This window comes from Temnothorax nylanderi, unplaced genomic scaffold, assembly GCF_030848795.1.
Source record: "Temnothorax nylanderi isolate EJ_2023f unplaced genomic scaffold, tnyl_v1.0 TNYL_tig0039_pilon, whole genome shotgun sequence".
Taxonomy (NCBI): domain Eukaryota; kingdom Metazoa; phylum Arthropoda; class Insecta; order Hymenoptera; family Formicidae; genus Temnothorax; species Temnothorax nylanderi.
In genome coordinates this window covers 1317218-1336869 of record NW_027249101.1, presented here as the reverse complement: position 1 = coordinate 1336869, position 19652 = coordinate 1317218, and the positions used below count along the sequence as shown (strand labels likewise).

General features: G+C 46.8%; 3 protein-coding genes across 9 annotated transcripts in view; 2 read left to right on the top strand and 1 right to left on the bottom strand.

The window, feature by feature from the left end:
* LOC139771458 (uncharacterized) overlaps positions 1 to 5756 on the top strand; it is a 65049-nt gene extending 59293 nt beyond the window's left edge. For all 5 annotated transcript variants that reach the window (XM_071704256.1, XM_071704255.1, XM_071704253.1 and 2 more), the window contains exons 2-4: positions 24 to 350; positions 1624 to 1799; positions 4342 to 5756. In XM_071704256.1, coding sequence (XP_071560357.1) covers positions 224 to 350; positions 1624 to 1799; positions 4342 to 4797 — 759 coding nt within the window. In that variant the 5' untranslated portion in view covers positions 24 to 223 and the 3' untranslated portion in view covers positions 4798 to 5756. The remainder of the gene's footprint in view (positions 1 to 23; positions 351 to 1623; positions 1800 to 4341) is intronic.
* Positions 5448 to 8567, bottom strand: Mkp-4 (MAPK Phosphatase 4). Of its 3 annotated transcripts, none has more exons than XM_071704249.1 (2): positions 8153 to 8567; positions 5448 to 7396 (listed from the first exon to the last, which is right to left on the bottom strand). In XM_071704249.1, exons 1-2 carry the CDS (start codon positions 8170 to 8172, stop codon positions 6349 to 6351), a joined length of 1068 nt encoding a protein of 355 aa, XP_071560350.1. In that variant the 5' UTR covers positions 8173 to 8567; the 3' UTR covers positions 5448 to 6348. The 3 variants fall into 3 exon arrangements, with proteins under 3 accessions (XP_071560350.1, XP_071560352.1, XP_071560351.1); XM_071704251.1 differs by having other exon boundaries at positions 5448 to 7414; positions 8275 to 8566; XM_071704250.1 differs by having other exon boundaries at positions 8275 to 8566.
* Positions 8568 to 8737: 170 nt separating this feature from the next.
* LOC139771456 (ATP-binding cassette sub-family F member 1) lies at positions 8738 to 13273 on the top strand. Its single transcript, XM_071704248.1, has 5 exons — positions 8738 to 9273; positions 9919 to 10144; positions 10331 to 10976; positions 11104 to 11282; positions 12298 to 13273. The coding sequence occupies exons 1-5, from the start codon at positions 8882 to 8884 to the stop codon at positions 12790 to 12792; spliced, it is 1938 nt and encodes a 645-aa protein (XP_071560349.1). The 5' UTR covers positions 8738 to 8881; the 3' UTR covers positions 12793 to 13273.
* The last annotated feature ends 6379 nt before the right edge of the window (positions 13274 to 19652 follow it).

The following is a 19652-nucleotide window of genomic DNA, read 5'->3' as shown; positions in this document are numbered from 1 at the left end:
TTTCAAGTCATTCTACCTCGCAGGTGAGATTCTAATCTCGCGAAATTGAGACGACGATGCTCGCGTCGGCGCCGGTGATATAAATACGCGGGATGTGAAGGATGTGTTAAAAAATTGAAGACCCCGCGAGAAGAGCGGAGAACTTGGCAATGGTATCCGTATTGATTGCCATGCCGACGTGAGGGAAGGTGCGCCAAAAGAGAGCGCGGGGTGAAAAAAAAAAATGTTAGCCGCGACGGACGCGGAGCAAGGCGCGAACAGCGGCGTGATAGTGTCGCAGCTCGCGAATTCGCACACTCCGCAGGATTTCACGGTCTCGCGCCTGCTGTCCACGCCGACGCACTCCTTGGGTAAGGAATACGAAAGTATAGTATTTTATAATTGTATAAAATGGGACATTGTTTAATTATCTATAGCAAATTGTTAATTAAACGTTCTCATAACGAAGGACTTTTTAATGAAAGTTTCTTGATACTAACTTGCGAATAAGAAAGTTATTGCTTTCTCTTATTTTAATTCCATCGTTAATTATTCGAAAATATAGCACTCGATATTATTACTTTGTAATTAGAATTTCACTATAATTATAATTTTATGAAATTGTATGTATACTATACTCGGACAATTAATTTCAATGGAATTTTATGGAATATGGAAAATGCGTTCCCAGCATGAGAACGCAGCATCTATTGCGAGTGATTTAATCGTATCCCTTCGCATTTAATCCGCGGCTCACGACGCACTTGATTTCATCGAAATCGCGCGTTTCCAGTCATGCTGCTCGCATTATGCCGCTTTGATGAATGCCCAAGTATAGTGGAGTCATTCAAAGAATGGCCGCGGCTGTTAGTCGACCCGCGCGCGCGTTCCTTTTTCCCCCCTTTTTTCTTTTTTTTTTCGATGCAGGCCGCCGGTATCGCGAGCGGCATCTTCGAGACCGCCACGTTTCGCTGTGCGATAGAGAGACCATCGAGAAAAATAATTTCGCATTCTTCTCGCGGAGCAACGTTTTTACGCGCGCGAAAAGTATATGTATAACTGTAAGCGATCGAGATTGACGTTCGTTCTGCGCGAACGATATTTCTATTATGTCGAAAATAACAGGTTTCGATATTTTCCGTCGAATATAATTGAATGTGCACATTTCGAAAAGGGCACATCTCTGAAAATTAAAATTTTTCAGGAATGAAAAAAAAACTGATTTAATTTTAAACTATTGTACCCAGTGATACAAAACTATACAATTTGCATTTTAGAGTCAAGTCATATAACAGAATATGAAAATTTTTAAGGTATTATTATATGAGTAGAGTACATATTAGTGAAAAGACCTATAAGCCAAAAAATGCGAGATGTGCTCTTTTCGAAATTGCACATTTAATTATAGTAAAACACTAGAAACTTTTAAATCTCGAAAAGCAAATTATACAACCATTTAACGTGCATATACAATAGCAGAAATTATATAACAATAGCATATTAAAGAGAGTACAAATGCTTAAAGATGCCTAATAGGAAAATATGCCACTTTATCAGGAAAATAAATGAACAAAGGAATTTACAGTTATATTTCGAAGACCGGATTGACGGTGAGATATCACTGACAATTGTTACGTTTCATAGATTGCAGCGAGACTTCTTCTGCTGCTGGGAACAGAAGACCCAGGAGAAGCAGGACGACCTTCTCGGCGCAACAGTTAGCCGCGTTGGAAAGGGTCTTCGAGAAAACGCACTATCCGGATGCCTTCGTCCGCGAGGAACTGGCGACTAGGGTGTCCTTGTCGGAGGCCAGAGTGCAGGTAATGTAATGTAATGTAGTTGCATGCTCCACCATGGTAAAAACCGGGACAGATATAAACGAAAGTTTTTCTTTTGATTTTATTTATAAATTTTTGAGAAATATTGTATATGTATATAAAAAATCTATCTATAGAAATTTGTAAGAAAATAATTGACTCCTTTCTTCTTTATATTTATCATTTTATTTAACATATAGATATGTTTACAATCTAATAAAAAATTCTGGTTTGTTTGACTTTTCATGTTCTATTTTACTTTAATATTTCTAATTTCTAATAATATGCACAGCGAACTATATACTATCTATATAATAAATACATAAATTGTATTGCTTGAGAGCTGATCTCTTTAGATTATATTTCTACTTATGACATAAATAGCGAAAGCGTTAATTGTGGATTGGTGCGAAGCAATTAAGAAATTATTTCCTAATCATTTCGAATGCTTATTTCGTCTGACAAATATTTCATGCATTGTCAATTTATCTTGGTGCGTAATTTAGATTAATAAACACGTTTGTACCATAGTCTCATTTATTTACTAGCTTTAAGAATCTAAATATATAATAGAAGTGTGTGAAAAGAGCTCACAACGTCTCGAGGAACATATAACTGAATTGAAATCCAGAAAATATTAGATAAACAGAAATAAAGGATCAAATTGGGATACATCGGGAAAGTGCATCATTCGCAATGAAGTTCGATCTTTGTTCCACCCTGGTCGAGGATGATGGAACGTGGCGGAACGACAAACCGCCGCCTCGAGATGTTCACCAACCGGCTAGCCAATCAACCGAGCAACCGACCAACCCACAGAGGAACGAGCGGACCGCTCTTTGAAGCTGTCTTCCACTCGGTAACCGAGAAGACTAGCTGTCCGAGAAAGTATCACGACGTGCACATGTGTTGGGCTCTTGTACCGAACGTAACGCGTCGTCAGTAACACGAGGGAAAGAAAGATGAAGAAGAAGGAGGATGAAGGGGAGGAGGGGAGGCGGCGGAAGGTGGAGGTCGCGGACAGCTAGGCAGAAAATCGGAGGAGACAGGTTGTCAGAGCGGCGAGAGAGATGGGGAGAAAGAGAAAGATAGAGAGCTATGATTAGCCGGACGGCGACGCGCGCTCCAGCATCTGCGCGCTCCGGCGTCGTGCGTCGAGCACGTGTTTGCGTCGCCGTCGCCGTCGCCGTCGCCAGCGGTCCATGCCGCGTACACGCGTCTGTCTGCGTCGTCGGTACGCCTGCCAGGAGCCGTCACGCGTCACGCTGTCCCGTCTTCGGTCGGCGCGCCGCGTCCTTCCATCCCTCCGACCCCGCCGCGCCGCGCCGCCGCGTCTTCCCGCTCGAAGACGCGAGATTTTTGGAGTAACGCGAGACGAGAAGCCGCGTCAATAGCGCGAGAGAGCGTATCAAGTGTTTCGCCGACGGTTTTTCGTTAGAAGAGGTGATTCTCTGAGAGCGGAGAGCCCCGGGAGAGCGTGTTCTTCAAATCGAATTTATTTGTCTTGTGCAAGCTTGGTCTTCCTCGCGAGTGATGTCGGACGAGGAGCATTTGCGATAGTCGGGTCATGTCGGATCCATTAGATTTTCGCCGAAGATGTTCCTAAAAGGCGGCGTGGTCCTTTGAGTCGGATTTGTTTGAGTTATATTCTAAGACTTCAATTCGTGGAATTTATTTGAGAGACAGGCGTACGCTTTTGAGAGATCGGAAGAAACTCGATGAAGCCCTAATCAGTGAAGCTAAATTAATAAATATATACTTACACGTTAGATGACTAAAATTAAGATCCGCAAATGAATAAACTACCATCGCAAAGAGACATTAAAGCACGACTTTGAGGAGTGTTAATCTTTTGGGTCAATAAATTGAATTTATTTATTGTGAATTTACCGTAATGCGTATCAGACACGTTTTCAGCAACAATTACGCCCCCAATCCTATAAATGATTCTTGAAAATTATGTTTTCTTATTGTCGCGATATCTCGATCATGCATAGAAGTATAAAATTGCAATATAGGAACACTCTCTCTAGTCCTTATTTTATTAAAATTTTTATTCATCTTCAATGAATTTAACACCCCCGTATCGAAAGAATAAAGCGCACAGTAATTTTAATGTGCTCCTTTCATTTTTTAAATATTTTTTTCTCTACTTTTTTTTTTACAAAATATTGAGTAAAACTATATACCTACATATTGTCCTCAATTATTAATAATTTATAGAACAATCAAAAATATGCAATATGTAATAAAATTATAACAATGACTTTTAATTGAGATGTAAAAATCTCAGGTGACCATTTATGTAAAAAAAAAATCAAACACCCGTTCCCGGGTTTATAAAAATAGCAGATATATCCTCTCTGATTTTCTTCTTTTATTATCCCCCAATCGCGCATAAAAACGCGATCCTATTCGCACATAGAGAGTTCGTTTTATCATTTTTCATTCTTGTCAATCCCCAGAGGATTTCATCTTTAATAATAATCGACAGCGGAGATAAAAGCACCGCCGGCAAAAGTACCATGTCGTTTTTTCTGTGCAGGTGTGGTTCCAGAATCGGCGGGCGAAGTTCCGACGGAACGAGCGGAGCTCGGCGATGAGCCGGGGCGTCTCCGCGGGCAGGGAGATGGAGGCCGCGCTACCGCTGCGCCCGATCAGGGTGTCGCATCCGCCGCAGCATCCGGCGGAGAGCAACGCGGAATCGTCGCAGGGCGCGGCTGCTACCACCCAAGTGACGGCGCAGTATTCTTACGGCGATTATTGGCGAGCGACGCCGCAGCATTACGCGGTGCAAACCGCCGCCGCGACCGCCGGCTGCCACGGCTTCGCCGCGAACGGCGGCCTGGCGAACGTCGGCCTGCCGCCGTACCATCATCATCATCAGGCCGACATCCACCACGGCACCCTCGACGGTGCCGCCGTGAACGGCCTGAGCGCCCTGAGGCTGCGGGCGCACCCCTACGGCTCGACGTATCCAGCGATGCACGCGAGTATGTGACACTATCCCTGGAAGTCGAGTCTCCGAGAACGCGAGAATATAACGCTAAGTCTTTGAATATGTAATTTAGCTCGAGAGAATTTAAGCTTTTGAAATCGAGATCGAATTTACTTAAATCACACACAAAAAAATATTTTTATAAAAAAATACGTATGAAAAATGATCTTTCTCGAAGTTATAAGACTTAAGACGCGGCGCGAAACTGTTCCTTAGGAAGTATCCAGTTATAAATTCGTGCATTGAAGACTGGAATATTTATTACGGTTTTATTAACTTTCCTCTCTCGCGGAACAGACCGTTCGAGTTACTCCAATATTCTGGAGATATGAAGTGACGCAGATATGTGAAGAATTATTTATTGGGATTTTTATAAAAGTGACCAGAGTTTATTCGAATCATTCAAACCAAAGATAAGCTTGACTGTTAAGAATAAATTTGAGATCGTAGTCAATTCAAGATGATCTCGCGCAGCATCTAGCATCCCTGGGGCTATGTGCAAAAAAGGTAATTCGGATATTCTACGAATTATCGCTGCAAACGTCCAACGTTGATCGTGTGCCTTATAACCAACGATAATGTTTAACTGATTAGATTAGGTTTAAGCTGTAAGTTCTGAACACACAGGGTAACAAGTAAATAAGTCATAGCGCTTCTTTTTCCCGTCGATAGAGTAGCACATTAAGTTATATGCGGACGTGTATTGGAATATTTTAAGTACAGGATATACAGACGGCATTCTACACGGATTTATGGCCTTATACAGATATATGTAGATGGTATAAAGACAACATCGTGTGCAATAAAAACATTGAGATCGGAGAACGTCTTCGGGTATGTTTTCTCATTGATATATACATATATATATAATCAGAAAAGTACACAACATATAGATATATGTAACAAATACATGTATATATGTCCACATATCGAAATATATATTGGCACAGGATTAGAATATAGTCAGCCGACGTATACATATTGATCATTATCCGTATTTTGTCTCACTCAATGTATTATTCTCTCTCAGCAGGTACTATGGAGTTTTTTCAGCTCGTGGCACAAAACGTTGGCGTAATTAACGGTAAAGTGCAAATAACGCAAGATCTCACGTTCATAAAGTGGTATGATTAAAATTATTTTCTTTATTAATTCTTCTTTTAATAGATTTTTTTAACTTGGACGATATTTTACATGGAATGACTTTTAAACTTAACATCTTAAAAAGATATATATTACCTGCCGATGGTTAAATATCAACGACTACATCAATCATTTTGGACCATTTGATAATGATATTATAATTTAACAAGACAAACATTCAAAAAACATCAAAAGGATACCTACAAGGTATCCAAAACGTTATAGCGTCTAGATGGACGCTTTTTCAACATTTTCACGTTTTTCCTGACTTGTATTGCCTTGATGAATATATCAACAACCTTGAAAAATTTCATCGAATATAAAATTCAAGATTTCCATCTTCATAAATTCATTTAAAGTCGATTTTTACGATTGTTATTTCCAACATATTTTTTATTATGTGCCTCAGTACTATACCGTTACTTGAACATTCTGCACAACATTGCTCCAGTCGAGCTTGGACGGCACCAGATAAAAAGCCGGTGCGATCTTACTTCCGCAGGGGCACTGACTACCAGCGATCCAGCTGTACGAGCCGAGTTTTGTGTTACATTTAGGACAGTTTAATTTGCCCTCAACGTTATGCGTAATGTCGGGCATCCAGGCCAACGGTTCTACGAAGTAGATCTTGTCGCAGAGCTCGACTCGCGTTGAGTCGTCTCTCCTCTGGATCAATTTGTCATAGCTCTCGCCGTCCTTCAGGACGCTTTTGACGCTGATATGTCGCCAGATCTGCTTCTCGCGCGGTGCATGGGGCAAAATGTTACTGGCGCTCGCCACGATGCGACGGCACTTCTTACAACGATAAACCGACGGCTCAGGACGCATGGTTGTCAGCGCGGGATCCGGCTTGATTAGGTCGATGCAGCTCTGGGGAAGAATGCGAGCTTTGCGCACCTTGTCGGCGGCGATCTGCAAACGATACATCTTAAACTGCACATTGGTACTGTCGACGCCGTAGTCCATGTTCTCGTAGAGCCGCAACTGCGCCTCGAAGCCGGGGTTCGGCGCGACAAAGCGACGCTTCGATTTCACCACTTGGAGCGCGTCCACGAAGCTCAACTTGCGCTTCTTCATGATGTACGCGATGACCAGGGTAGCGGATCGCGACACGCCGAAGTAACAATGCACCAGTATCCTGCCGTCAGAGTCGAGGGCACGGTCGATGAATTCGTAGGAATCTTCGAAGTGCGTTAGCAGATCTTCTCGCGGCATATCCGTCATTTGAATATACTTTATGATTAAATTCGGAAGACGTTCCTGGATCTTTCTTGGCAACGGACAGGAATCTATTGTTAATATACGAGTTATTCCAGCGTCCTTCAGCCAGTCAACATCTGTGGCAGCCGTCAGATTACCCAGGAACAAGCCCGGCTCGATCTCGTCAAAGCTGCACGGACCAGCATCAAAATCTTCTCGTGTTAACTTACTCGTGTCTCCCTTCGCCATACTCAGCACTCTGCAATCATGAGCGAAGCTGCGGAGGATATTTCTGAACCTAATCTTACAATTAGGATTGCTATCTACTTCATTGCATCCAAAAAAGGTGGCGGATCAAATTATGACGCATTCCACATTGATAGATAACATTTAAATTGAAATAACTGGTACAGGAACGGAGAGTGGAAGTTTAAAAGGTGGAGGTACATTTTCACTACATGTTTAGGTCTAATGGCACTTATTTAATTTATTATTCTCTATTTACATAGCATCCTTATAAAGATAAACATGTATAAGTATATTACTGAACAAAATATTAACAGGATAAAACTTAGATCACTAAAATTAAACGTATGTTCAATAAGTAAAATGTCTGCAGTATACTAGCAGTTTGCAAGCAGATGCGGGCAGAACATTACAGTAGATTAGCATCAACTGCATCTGTATTATTCATTTCTGCTAGCAGAGCTCGCCAGTAGAAATTAAGCAAAATCTGTCATTTCGTATAATCATTTAAAACGGAATATCATTTCTGCTATTAATCTGTTATCGCAATAGGCTAACAGATTCTGTCAGATTTCTGCCGGCAAGATTTGTAGCAGACACTTTGCAAAATCTATTTTCGACAGATTTGACTATCTGAAATACGTGATAAAATAAGATAGACCACAAGCAACACTAAACATGTGAGGGATGGATGCACAATAATTAATTGGCTAATCGCGATAGACAAAGGGACACGAAATTAATGGTATAAATTATAAAATGAACTTGCCTGGACAAAGAAAAGGTCATCCTTGCCGACAAAAGTATACAATACAGTAATAACGGCCATCAGATCTACTTCGGAGAGACATGCCTTGAAGGAAAGATTATGTCGTTTGACTTGCAACTCACTTGGTGCCTCGTGATTTCTATTAATCTCGAATAACAAAACGACACGCGCGCGATATTCCACCTGCTGCAGCCTGCTGCAGTCCGACGGGACTATTCAAAGAGGACGGCTTTCGATTAAATCTTCGCGAACCTCCGGGTCTACGCAAACGCAACAAGCCGGTGACGCTCAATCGCGAAATATCGCCGCTATCCAACCAACGTTATTGTCATCGAACATGTAAATGACAATTCTCAGAATCAGCTGTGCACCTCAACGATTCTCACATCGCGTCCCGTAGTGGCCGTAGTTCGGTGCGTTCGGTATGTTCGAAGATAAGCCTGGCTGCTGCCGGCGAAAGAAGTGAAATTGGCAGTACTGAAAGTCACTGCGTTTCCATGTGCGATGACGTCACGTGCCGGATAGAGCAATTACCATTGGGAGACTGCTAGAGCCAGTCAGCGAGTCAGCCAGTAGAGCCGCCCTTCCTTGCCTCTCGCCCACTCTCGCCTCGCTGACGTGCTGCGCACGCGGAAAAAGTGAGGTTAGGTTAGGTTAAGGCGTGCGAGTCGTGCGACGTCGTGCTGGACCAGCTGGAGACGGATCGCGCGTGAGGCCGTGCCGTGAGCGATGTCGAGCAAGGCCAGAAGCAGGAACGGCGACGCGATCGAGAATGGTGCGGCCGACGATGTCGCGACGAAGCTCGCGGACGTGGAGCTCGGCGAGGAGACGCCGAGCAAGAAGCTCACGCACAAGGAGAAGAAGAAGCTGAAGAAGCAGCAGGAGTACGAGCGGACGGTGGAGATGATGACGAGGGCGGGCGGGCAGGGTCACAGCGAGCTCGAGTCCAATTTCACAATTTCGCAGAGCCAGACGCAGCAGCGCGGTAATCAGCAGCTGGACAACGCGGTTGATATCAAGGTGGAGAACTTCAGCATAGCGGCCAAGGGCAAGGAGCTCTTCACCAACGCCAGCTTGCTCATAGCGCAGGGCAGGCGGTACGGCCTCGTGGGACCGAACGGGTAGGTTCTTGCTTTGCTGCATCCAACAGGCTTCAGTTGTTACTATAAAACAAGTGTTACAAGTGGCAATTACATCTTACAAAACTTGACAATTCCTCCTTATTCAATTATTTGCAATTTAAACAGACTTTGATTTTATTATCGTACCTTGATGTTCGATTCTCTAACAAATTTGCCGAAAGGTATGCGTTTTTACCAGAGTTATGTATAAAAATATTCACCTGAATCTGAAAAACTCAGTGCATTATTTACATGTACAAAAATATAGTGTGTAATCTTTATCATCTCTATATACTTTATAAAACTTAAGAATTTCCTATTTATTCAAATATTTGCAATTTAAGTAGATTTTAAGTTTGTAATTGTACCTTGACATTTGATATATCTCTAACTTTGCTGAAAAGTATGCATTTTTGCCAGAGTTATGTATAAAAGTATTCAACTGAGTCTGAAAAATTCAGTGTATTATAATTTACATGCATAAAAATTATAGTATGTAACCCTTAGATCAAATATTTTATGGATTATCATAATATTAATAAATTTGCATATTATATAATATATTATAGAAATTACATATTTTGTAAAGGAGGCAACGTTTCTTACGAACAGTATATCATTTTTTATATTCTTTTTTTATCGCAGTCACGGCAAAACTACCTTGCTTCGCCATATAGCCAAGAGAGCCTTTAATATTCCGCCTACGATAGACGTTCTATATTGTGAACAAGAAGTTATAGCGGATGATACTCCGGCTGTAGAAGTAGTGCTCAAAGCTGATGTAAAGTGCACGGAGCTTCAAGCGGAATGCAAGAAGTTGGAGGAGTTGACAGAGCAAGGGGATACCACTGTGCAGAACAGATTGCAAGAGGTAATCATCGTTCTTATGAACTTCGAACTTCTTCTCTGAAAAATAATTGATAAAGTTGTAGGAAAAGATAATCTGTAATTTTATTATTCGTCAATTTCCCTTTCTACGTTTTGAACTTTATTTTCTTTTCGAAGAAGTTGTGACTGTTGAAAAATTGCACTAATACGATTTGTACGTTATTTTCAGGTGTACGATGAATTGAAGGTCATCGGAGCGGATTCGGCGGAGCCGCGAGCCAGACGGATCCTCGCCGGTTTGGGATTCAATCGTGCGATGCAAAATCGCGCGACGAAGAACTTCTCTGGTGGTTGGCGAATGCGTGTTTCGCTGGCGAGAGCGCTCTTCTTGGAGCCCACGTTGTTGCTGTTAGACGAACCTACAAATCATTTAGATTTGAACGCGGTAATCTGGCTGGATAACTACTTACAAGCCTGGAAAAAGACTCTGCTAGTTGTATCGCATGACCAGAGTTTCTTGGACAATGTGTGCACGGACGTAATACATTTGGATCTGCAAAAGTTATTCTATTACAAGGGAAATTATAGCATGTTTAAAAAGATGTACGAGCAAAAGAGAAAGGAAATGATAAAGGCGTATGAGAAGCAGGAAAAACGCTTGAAGGATCTCAAAGCGTCCGGGCAGAGTAAGAAGCAAGCTGAGAAGAAACAAAAAGAAGCGCTCACGAGGAAGCAAGAAAAGAATCGGACGAAGATGCAGAAACAGGAAGAGGATAACGGACCCACGGAACTGTTACAAAAGCCAAGGGAATATATAGTGAAATTCACTTTTCCAGATCCACCGCCGTTGCAACCTCCGATTCTTGGTCTTCAAAGTATGTAACTAGCTCTTCTATTTGCTCAATTATTCATCAAATTGCATTTTGTAGTAACTTGAGAAGAAAACATCAATACGAAGTAATGTAACAAAAATATATAAGTTGTGTATTTAATTTCTTGTAGATGTAACATTCGGTTACGAAGGACAGAAACCGTTGTTCATTGACGCGGATTTCGGTATAGACTTGAGTTCCCGAGTAGCAATACTGGGCCCCAATGGCGTCGGTAAATCTACCTTCCTGAAATTACTAATGAGTGACATAACGCCTCTGAAGGGAGAAGTCTCAAAGAATCATCGACTGGTAAGTGCAAGATAGCATGTGTTAAGGGGATGCTGGAGCCGCAGGCGAACTCGATCAGCGTCGATAAAGAAGTGCTCACCGACTATATCTGTCCTTGTATAGACAAGGATATAGACAAGGATAGCACCTAACCTTGCATCTTCCACTGGTCTAAGTAATATCTTTCTTTTTAGGCTTCAAATCTTACTTCTAATTGCACGATATTATTCCTGACAGTTTTTTGTAGAGGGCTGCATCACTATTTTCTATAGAAATACTGCAGAATTTTTGTATAAAGCAAATATTGTCGTCAGGTGAAGACAATATTTATAAAAATAAATTTTTTTTTTAGTTTATCAGAAAAAATCATGTACAGCCCTCTACATTTTTGTGCGTACTTTAATCGTGTAAAAGGATTTTCCATTCTGTTCAGCCAATTCAAAGATATTGCTTAGACCGATTATGCCTTGTCGCTGTCACTCCAGGATCCCCTTAAACGACTAAATTATGCTTTCTTTATTCTTCAAACACGATTGTTCAATCTACAAAATAATTAAAATATTTTCAATCATTAATATTTTCTCATTTGACGATCTTTGATTTGCAAAATCGCAGTATTATTTATACATAGAAATATTTATATTTATGGAATATTTAGTCCAACCAAAACTTCTTCTGTATCATATACGGAATAATAAGATCGAGAATGGATCTTTCGTTTAATAGATAACTGCTCTACCACTCTAGCATCTAATTTTTTAAACCTAAAGTACATTTGTAAATCGCCAACAATATAATAAACAATTAGACTTTTATTTGATCCGACTACAAGTGGCAAATAATCATCGTGACAATTCGACCATTGGTTTTGGTCCCTTAATCGTCAAGACGTTTAACGTACACCAATGGTCGAATTGTCACGATGATTATTTGCCAATTTTAGTCGGATGAAATGAAAGTAATTGTTTTTATTTAGAACTTCTTTTAATAACTATATCGCATATAATCTGTTATTCTAAATTAATTTGTCTTACAGAGGATAGGAAGGTTTGACCAGCATTCTGGCGAGCACTTAACTGCCGAAGAGACCCCGGCGGAATATCTAATGCGACTATTCGATCTTCCATATGAAAAGGCGCGTAAGCAACTGGGCACTTTCGGCCTCAGCTCTCACGCGCATACTATCAAGATGAAGGACTTATCAGGCGGTCAAAAGGCGCGCGTTGCGTTGGCCGAGCTCTGTCTAAACGCGCCGGACGTGTTGATCCTGGACGAGCCGACCAACAATCTCGACATAGAGTCCATCGACGCCCTGGCAGACGCCATAAACGAGTATAAAGGTGGTGTTATCATCGTTTCGCACGACGAACGACTGATTCGAGATACGGAATGTTGTCTCTACGTGATCGAGAACCAACAGATTAACGCTATCGACGGCGATTTCGACGACTACAGAAAAGAACTGCTCGAGAGCCTGGGAGAGGTCATCAACAATCCCAGCATAGCTGCAAATGCTGCCGTTCTACAATAATCGTCGATCAATTAGCGTAATTGACATCTTGGTGGCCTGTAATAATGTAAGATCGATCATTGGATTGCGATCGAAGCCTTCGTACGGACGCCCGTTCCTCCTAAGAGCGCCGAATCCAAATTTTGTATTATAAATACCGTGCAACCGAGTGTAAAAAATAAATTGTTACCAACATGGGGTTTGAGTCAATTTAAAAAAAAATTAATTTAAGATTACTTTTGTGTCAATGTAATTTATTAATTCTTTTTTAATTTCACCAAGCTGTAAGGCTGCCTGATTGTTGCTGCTTTTTGCACCGTAAGGTTTCCTCCAATAATCAGTTTTTGTTCTTTGTAACTGAATTTTGTATCTCTTTTTTTTTTCTCTTTAACGTCTAATTATGTATCTATTTTAAGTATGTACCAAAAGTAACAATACAGCTACAAATGACAGGATATGATGTAATAAATACTTGCTAGAATATATGGAGGGGTTAAAGCCATAGTGGTGTAAGTCACTTTTTTTAACCTATCGAGTTAAGTTCATAGATGCAGTCTACACATGCAGATATGTTGAAAAAAGAAGAAAAAAAAAGTTGTCAAAAAACTTACACCACTATGGCTTTAACCCCTCCATATGTATATGTATATAGCACGTGCCCAAAGTCGGTGCAGCCATGATAAAAGAGCTGTTCCTCGACTGCACTTTCTGTACTCCTCTTCTTTTCTCTCTAACGTTTAACATATAGCTATCTCATATCGAGTGCAAAACTTAGGGCACAGTGCAGCTACAGAACCAAGCATTTGTCGCCGAATCGGCCGAAAGTATAGGTTTGTTCGCGTCGCATACTCCAATATACAGCAGAGAGAAGGATGAGAGGCGCAATGACAAATACGGCGATTTTCTTGGGACGCTTTTGCTAGGCCGTACAGTAGCGCCATACATCCACTTTCAGGAATTGGAACTACGAGTCACATCTACTTTTCGATACTGTCGATGAATTTGGTTCATGTCCGTGCTATGTATACATCCACTTTTCGATATTGTCGGTCTTTGGAATTTTGCGGTACGCTAAAAAGCTGAGACGGTCTGAACTTTTTCCCCCACTACATTTTCTTGACGCTGCCGCTGGTTTCTAGCGTCGATGAAATTGCAAAGGGGATGCTAAAGCCGTCTCTATATAGCTGATGCATAGCTGATGGATTAAACGCACGCCGGAAGATGGCCGGTGGATTGAACTCACGCCGGAGGATGGCTGGTGAATGGCCGATGGATTAAACACTCGCCGGAGGATGGCCGGTGGATTAAGCGCACGCCGGAGGATGGCTGGTGGATGGCCGATGGATTAAACGCTCGCCGGAGGATGGCTGATGGACGGCCGATGGATTAAACGCACGCCGGAGGATGGCCGGTGGATTGAACGCACGCCGGAGGATGGCTCGTGGATGGCCGATGGATTAAACGCACGCCGGAGGATGGCTCGTGGATGGCCGATGGATTAAACGCACGCCGGAGGATGGCCGGTGGATTAAACGCACGCCGGAGGATGGCTCGTGGATGGCCGATGGATTAAACGCACGCCGGAGGATGGCTGGTGAATGGCCGATGGATTAAACGCACGCCGGAGGATGGCTGATGGATGGCCGATGGATTAAACGTACGCCGGAGGATGGCCGGTGGATTAAACGAACGCCGGAGAATGGCTGGTAGATGGCCGATGGATTAAACGCACGCCGGAGGATGGCTGGTGGCTTGCCGATGGATTCAACGCAGCCGGAGGATGGCCGGTGGATCGAACGCACGCCGGAAAATGGCTCGTGGATGGCCGATGGATTAAACGCACGCCAGAGAATGGCTGGTGGATGGCCGATAGATTAAACGCACGCCGGAGGATGGCTGATGGACGGCCGATGGATTAAACGCACGCCGGAGGATGGCCGGTGGATTGAACGCACGCCGGAGGATGGCTGGTGGATTAAACGCACGCCAGAGGATAGCTAGTGGATGGCCGATGGATTAAACGCACACCGGAGGATGGCTGATAGATGGCCGATGGATTAAACGCACGCCGGAGGATGGCTAGTGGATGGCCGATGGATTAAACGCACGCCGGAGGATGGCCGGTGGATTGAACGCACGCCGGAGGATGGCTGGTGGATTAAACGCACGCCGGAAGATGGCTGGTGACAGGCCGATGGATTAAACGCACGCCGGAGAATGGCCATTGGATTAAACGCACGCCGGAGGATGGCCGGTGGATTAAACGCACGCCGGAGGAAGGCTGGTGAATGGCCGATGGATCAAACGCACGCCGGAGGATGGCTGATGGATGGCCGATGGATTAAACGCACGCCGGAGGATGGCCGGTGGATTAAACGAACGCCGGAGAATGGCTGGTGGATGGCCGATGGATTAAACGCACGCCGGAGGATGGCCGGTGGATTAAACGCACGCCGGAGGATGGCTGGTGGATGGCCGGTGGATTAAACGCACGCCGGAGGATGGCCGGTGGATTAAACGCACGCCGGAGGAAGGCTGGTGAATGGCCGATGGATCAAACGCACGCCGGAGGATGGCTGATGGATGGCCGATGGATTAAACGCACGCCGGAGGATGGCCGGTGGATTAAACGAACGCCGGAGAATGGCTGGTAGATGGCCGATGGATTAAACGCACGCCGGAGGATGGCCGGTGGATTAAACGCACGCCGGAGGATGGCTGGTGGATGGCCGGTGGATTCAACGCACGCCGGAGGATGGCCGGTGGATTAAACGCACGCCGGAGGATGGCTGGTGGATGGCCGATGGATTAAACGCACCCCGGAGGATGGCCGGTGGATTGAACGCACGCCGGAGGATGTCTGGTGGATGGCCGATGGATTAAACGCACGCCAGAGGATGGCCGTTGCATTAAACGCACGCCAGAGAATGGCCGGTGGATTAAACGCACGCCGGAAGATGGCCGGTGGATTAAACGCACGCCAGACGATGGCTGGTGGATGGCCTATGGATTAAACGCTCGCCGGAGGATGGCCGGTAAATTAAACGCACGCCGGAGGATGGCTGGTGGATGGCCGAAGGATTAAACGCTCGCCGGAGGATGGCCGGTGGATTAAACGCACGCCGAAGGATGGCCGGTGGATTGAACGCACGCCGGAGGATGGCTGGTGGATTAAACGCACGCCAGAGGATGGCTAGTGGATGGCCGATGGATTAAACGCACGCCGGAGGATGGCTGGTGGATGGCCGATGGATTAAACGCACGCCGGAGGATGGCTAGTGGATGGCCGATGGATTAAACGCACGCCGGAGGATGGCCGGTGGATTGAACGCACGCCGGAGGATGGCTGGTGGATTAAACGCACGCCGGAAGATGGCTGGTGACAGGCCGATGGATTAAACGCACGCCGGAGAATGGCCATTGGATTAAACGCACGCCGGAGGATGGCCGGTGGATTAAACGCACGCCGGAGGAAGGCTGGTGAATGGCCGATGGATCAAACGCACGCCGGAGGATGGCTGATGGATGGCCGATGGATTAAACGCACGCCGGAGGATGGCCGGTGGATTAAACGAACGCCGGAGAATGGCTGGTAGATGGCCGATGGATTAAACGCACGCCGGAGGATGGCCGGTGGATTAAACGCACGCCGGAGGATGGCTGGTGGATGGCCGGTGGATTCAACGCACGCCGGAGGATGGCCGGTGGATTAAACGCACGCCGGAGGAAGGCTGGTGGATGGCCGATGGATTAAACGCACGCCGGAGGATGGCTGGTGGATGGCCGATGGATTAAACGCACGCCGGAGGATGGCCGGTGGATTAAACGAACGCCGGAGAATGGCTGGATTAGATGGCCGATGGATTAAACGCACGCCGGAGGATGGCCGGTGGATTAAGCGCACGCCGGAGGATGGCTGGTGGATGGCCGGTGGATTAAACGCACGCCGGAGGATGGCTGGTGGATGGCCGATGGATTAAACGCACCCCGGAGGATGGCCGGTGGATTGAACGCACGCCGGAGGATGGCTGGTGGATGGCCGATGGATTAAACGCACGCCAGAGGATGGCCGTTGCATTAAACGCACGCCAGAGAATGGCCGGTGGATTAAACGCACGCCGGAAGATGGCCGGTGGATTAAACGCACGCCAGACGATGGCTGGTGGATGGCCTATGGATTAAACGCTCGCCGGAGGATGGCCGGTAAATTAAACGCACGCCGGAGGATGGCTGGTGGATGGCCGAAGGATTAAACGCTCGCCGGAGGATGGCCGGTGGATTAAACGCACGCCGAAGGATGGCTGGTGGATGGCCGATGGATTAAACGCACGCCAGAGGATGGCTGATGGATAGCCGATGGATTAAACGCACGCCGGAAGATGGCCGGTGGATTGAACTCACGCCGGAGGATGGCTGGTAAAAGGCCGATGGATTAAACTCTCGCCGGAGGATGGCCGGTGGAATAAATCCACGCCGGAGGATGGCCGGTGGATTGAACGCACGCCGGAGGATGGCTGGTGGATGGCCGATGGATTAAACGCACGCCGGAGGATGGCCGGTGGATTGAACGCACGCCGGAGGAAGGCTGATGGATGGCCGATGGATTAAACGCACCCCGGAGGATGGCCGGTGGATTGAACGCACGACGGAGGATGGCTGGTGAATGGCCGATGGATTAAACGCTCGCCGGAAGATGGCCGGTGGATTAAACGCACGCTGGAGGATGGCTGGTGGATGGCCGATGGATTAAACGCACGCCAGAGAATGGCCGGTGGATGGCCGATAGATTAAACGCACGCCGGAGGATGGTTGGTGGACGGCCGATGGATTAAACGCACGCCGGAGGATGGCCGGTGGATTGAACGCACGCCGGAGGATGGCTGGTGGATTAAACGCACGCCAGAGGATGGCTAGTGGATGGCCGATGGATTAAACGCACACCGGAGGATGGCTGATAGATGGCCGATGGATTAAACGCACGCCGGAGGATGGCCGGTGGATTGAACGCACGCCGGAGGATGGCTGGTGGATGGCCGATGGATTAAACGCTCGCCGGAGGATGGCCGGTGGATTAAACGCACGCCAGAGGATGGCTAGTGGATGGCCGATGGATTAAACGCACGCCGGAGGATGGCCGGTGGATTGAACGCACGCCGGAGGATGGCTGGTGGATTAAACGCACGCCGGAGGATGGCTGGTGAATGGCCGATGGATTAAACGCACGCCGGAGGATGGCTGATGGATGGCCGATGGATTAAACGCACGCCGGAGGATGGCCGATGGATTAAACGCACGCCGGAGGATGGCTGGTGGATTAAACGCACGCCAGAGGATGGCTAGTGGATGGCCGATGGATTAAACGCACACCGGAGGATGGCTGATAGATGGCCGATGGATTAAACGCACGCCGGAGGATGGCCGGTGGATTAAACGCACGCCGGAGGATGGCTGGTGGATGGCCGATGGATTAAACGCACGCCGGAGGATGGCTGATGGATGGCCGATGGATTAAACGCACGCCGGAGGATGGCCGGTGGATTGAACGCACGCCGGAGGATGGCTGGTGGATGGCCGATGGATTAAACGCTCGCCGGGGGATGGCCGGTGGATTAAACGCACGCCAGACGATGGCTGGTGGATGACCGATGGATTAAACGCCTCGCCGGAGGATGGCCGGTGGATTAAACGCACGCTGGAGAATGGCTGGTGGATGGCGGATGGATTAAACGCACGCCGGAAGATGGCCGGTGGATTAAACGCACGCCGGAGGATGGCATGTGGATGGCCGATGGATTAAACGCACGCCGGAGGATGGCCGGTGGATTAAACGCACGCCGGAGGATGGCTGGTGGATGGCCGATGGATTAAACGCACGCCGGAGGATGGCCGGTGGATTAAACGCACGCCGGAGGATGGCCGGTGGATTAAACGCACGCCGGAGAATAGCCGGTGGATTAAACACACGCCGGAGGATGGCTGGTGGATGGCCGATGGATTAAACGCTCGCCGGAGGATGGCCGGTGGATTAAACGCACGCCGGAGGATGGCCGGTTTATTAAACGCACGCCGGAGGAAGGCTGGTGAATGGCCGATGGATTAAACGCACGCCGGAGGATGGCTGGTGGATGGCCGATGGATTAAACGCACGCCGGAGGATGGCCGGTGGATTAAACGCACGCCGGAGGATGGCTGGTGGATGGCCGATGGATTAAACGCACGCCGGAGAATGGCCGGTGGATTAAACGCACGCCGGAGGATGGCTGGTGGATGGCCGGTGGATTAAACGCACGCCGGAGGATGGCCGGTGGATTAAACGCACGCCGGAGGATGGCTGGTGGATTGCCGATGGATTAAACGCACGCCGGAGGATGGCTGTTTGATTGCCGATGGATTCAACGCACGCCGGAGGATGGCCGGTGGATTAAACGCACGCCGGAGGATGGCCGGTGGATTGAAACGCACGCCGGAGGATGGCTCGTGGATTAACGCACGCCGGAGGATGGCTGGTGAATGGCCGATGGATTTAAACGCACGCCGGAGGATGGCTGATGGATGGCCGATGGATTGAACGCACGCCGGAGGATGGCCGGTGGATTGAACGCACGCCGGAGGATGGCTGGTGGATGGCCGATGGATTAAACGCTCGCCGGAGGATGGCTGGTGGATGGCCGATGGATTAAACGCACGCCGGAGGATGGCCGGTGGATTAAACGCACGCCGGAGGATGGCTGGTGGATGGCCGATGGATTAAACGCACGCCGGAGGATGGCTGGTGGATTGCCGATGGATTCCACGCACGCCGGAGGATGGCCGATGGATTAAACGCACGCTGGAGGACGGCCGGTGAATTAAACGCACGCCGGAGAATGGCTGGTGGATGG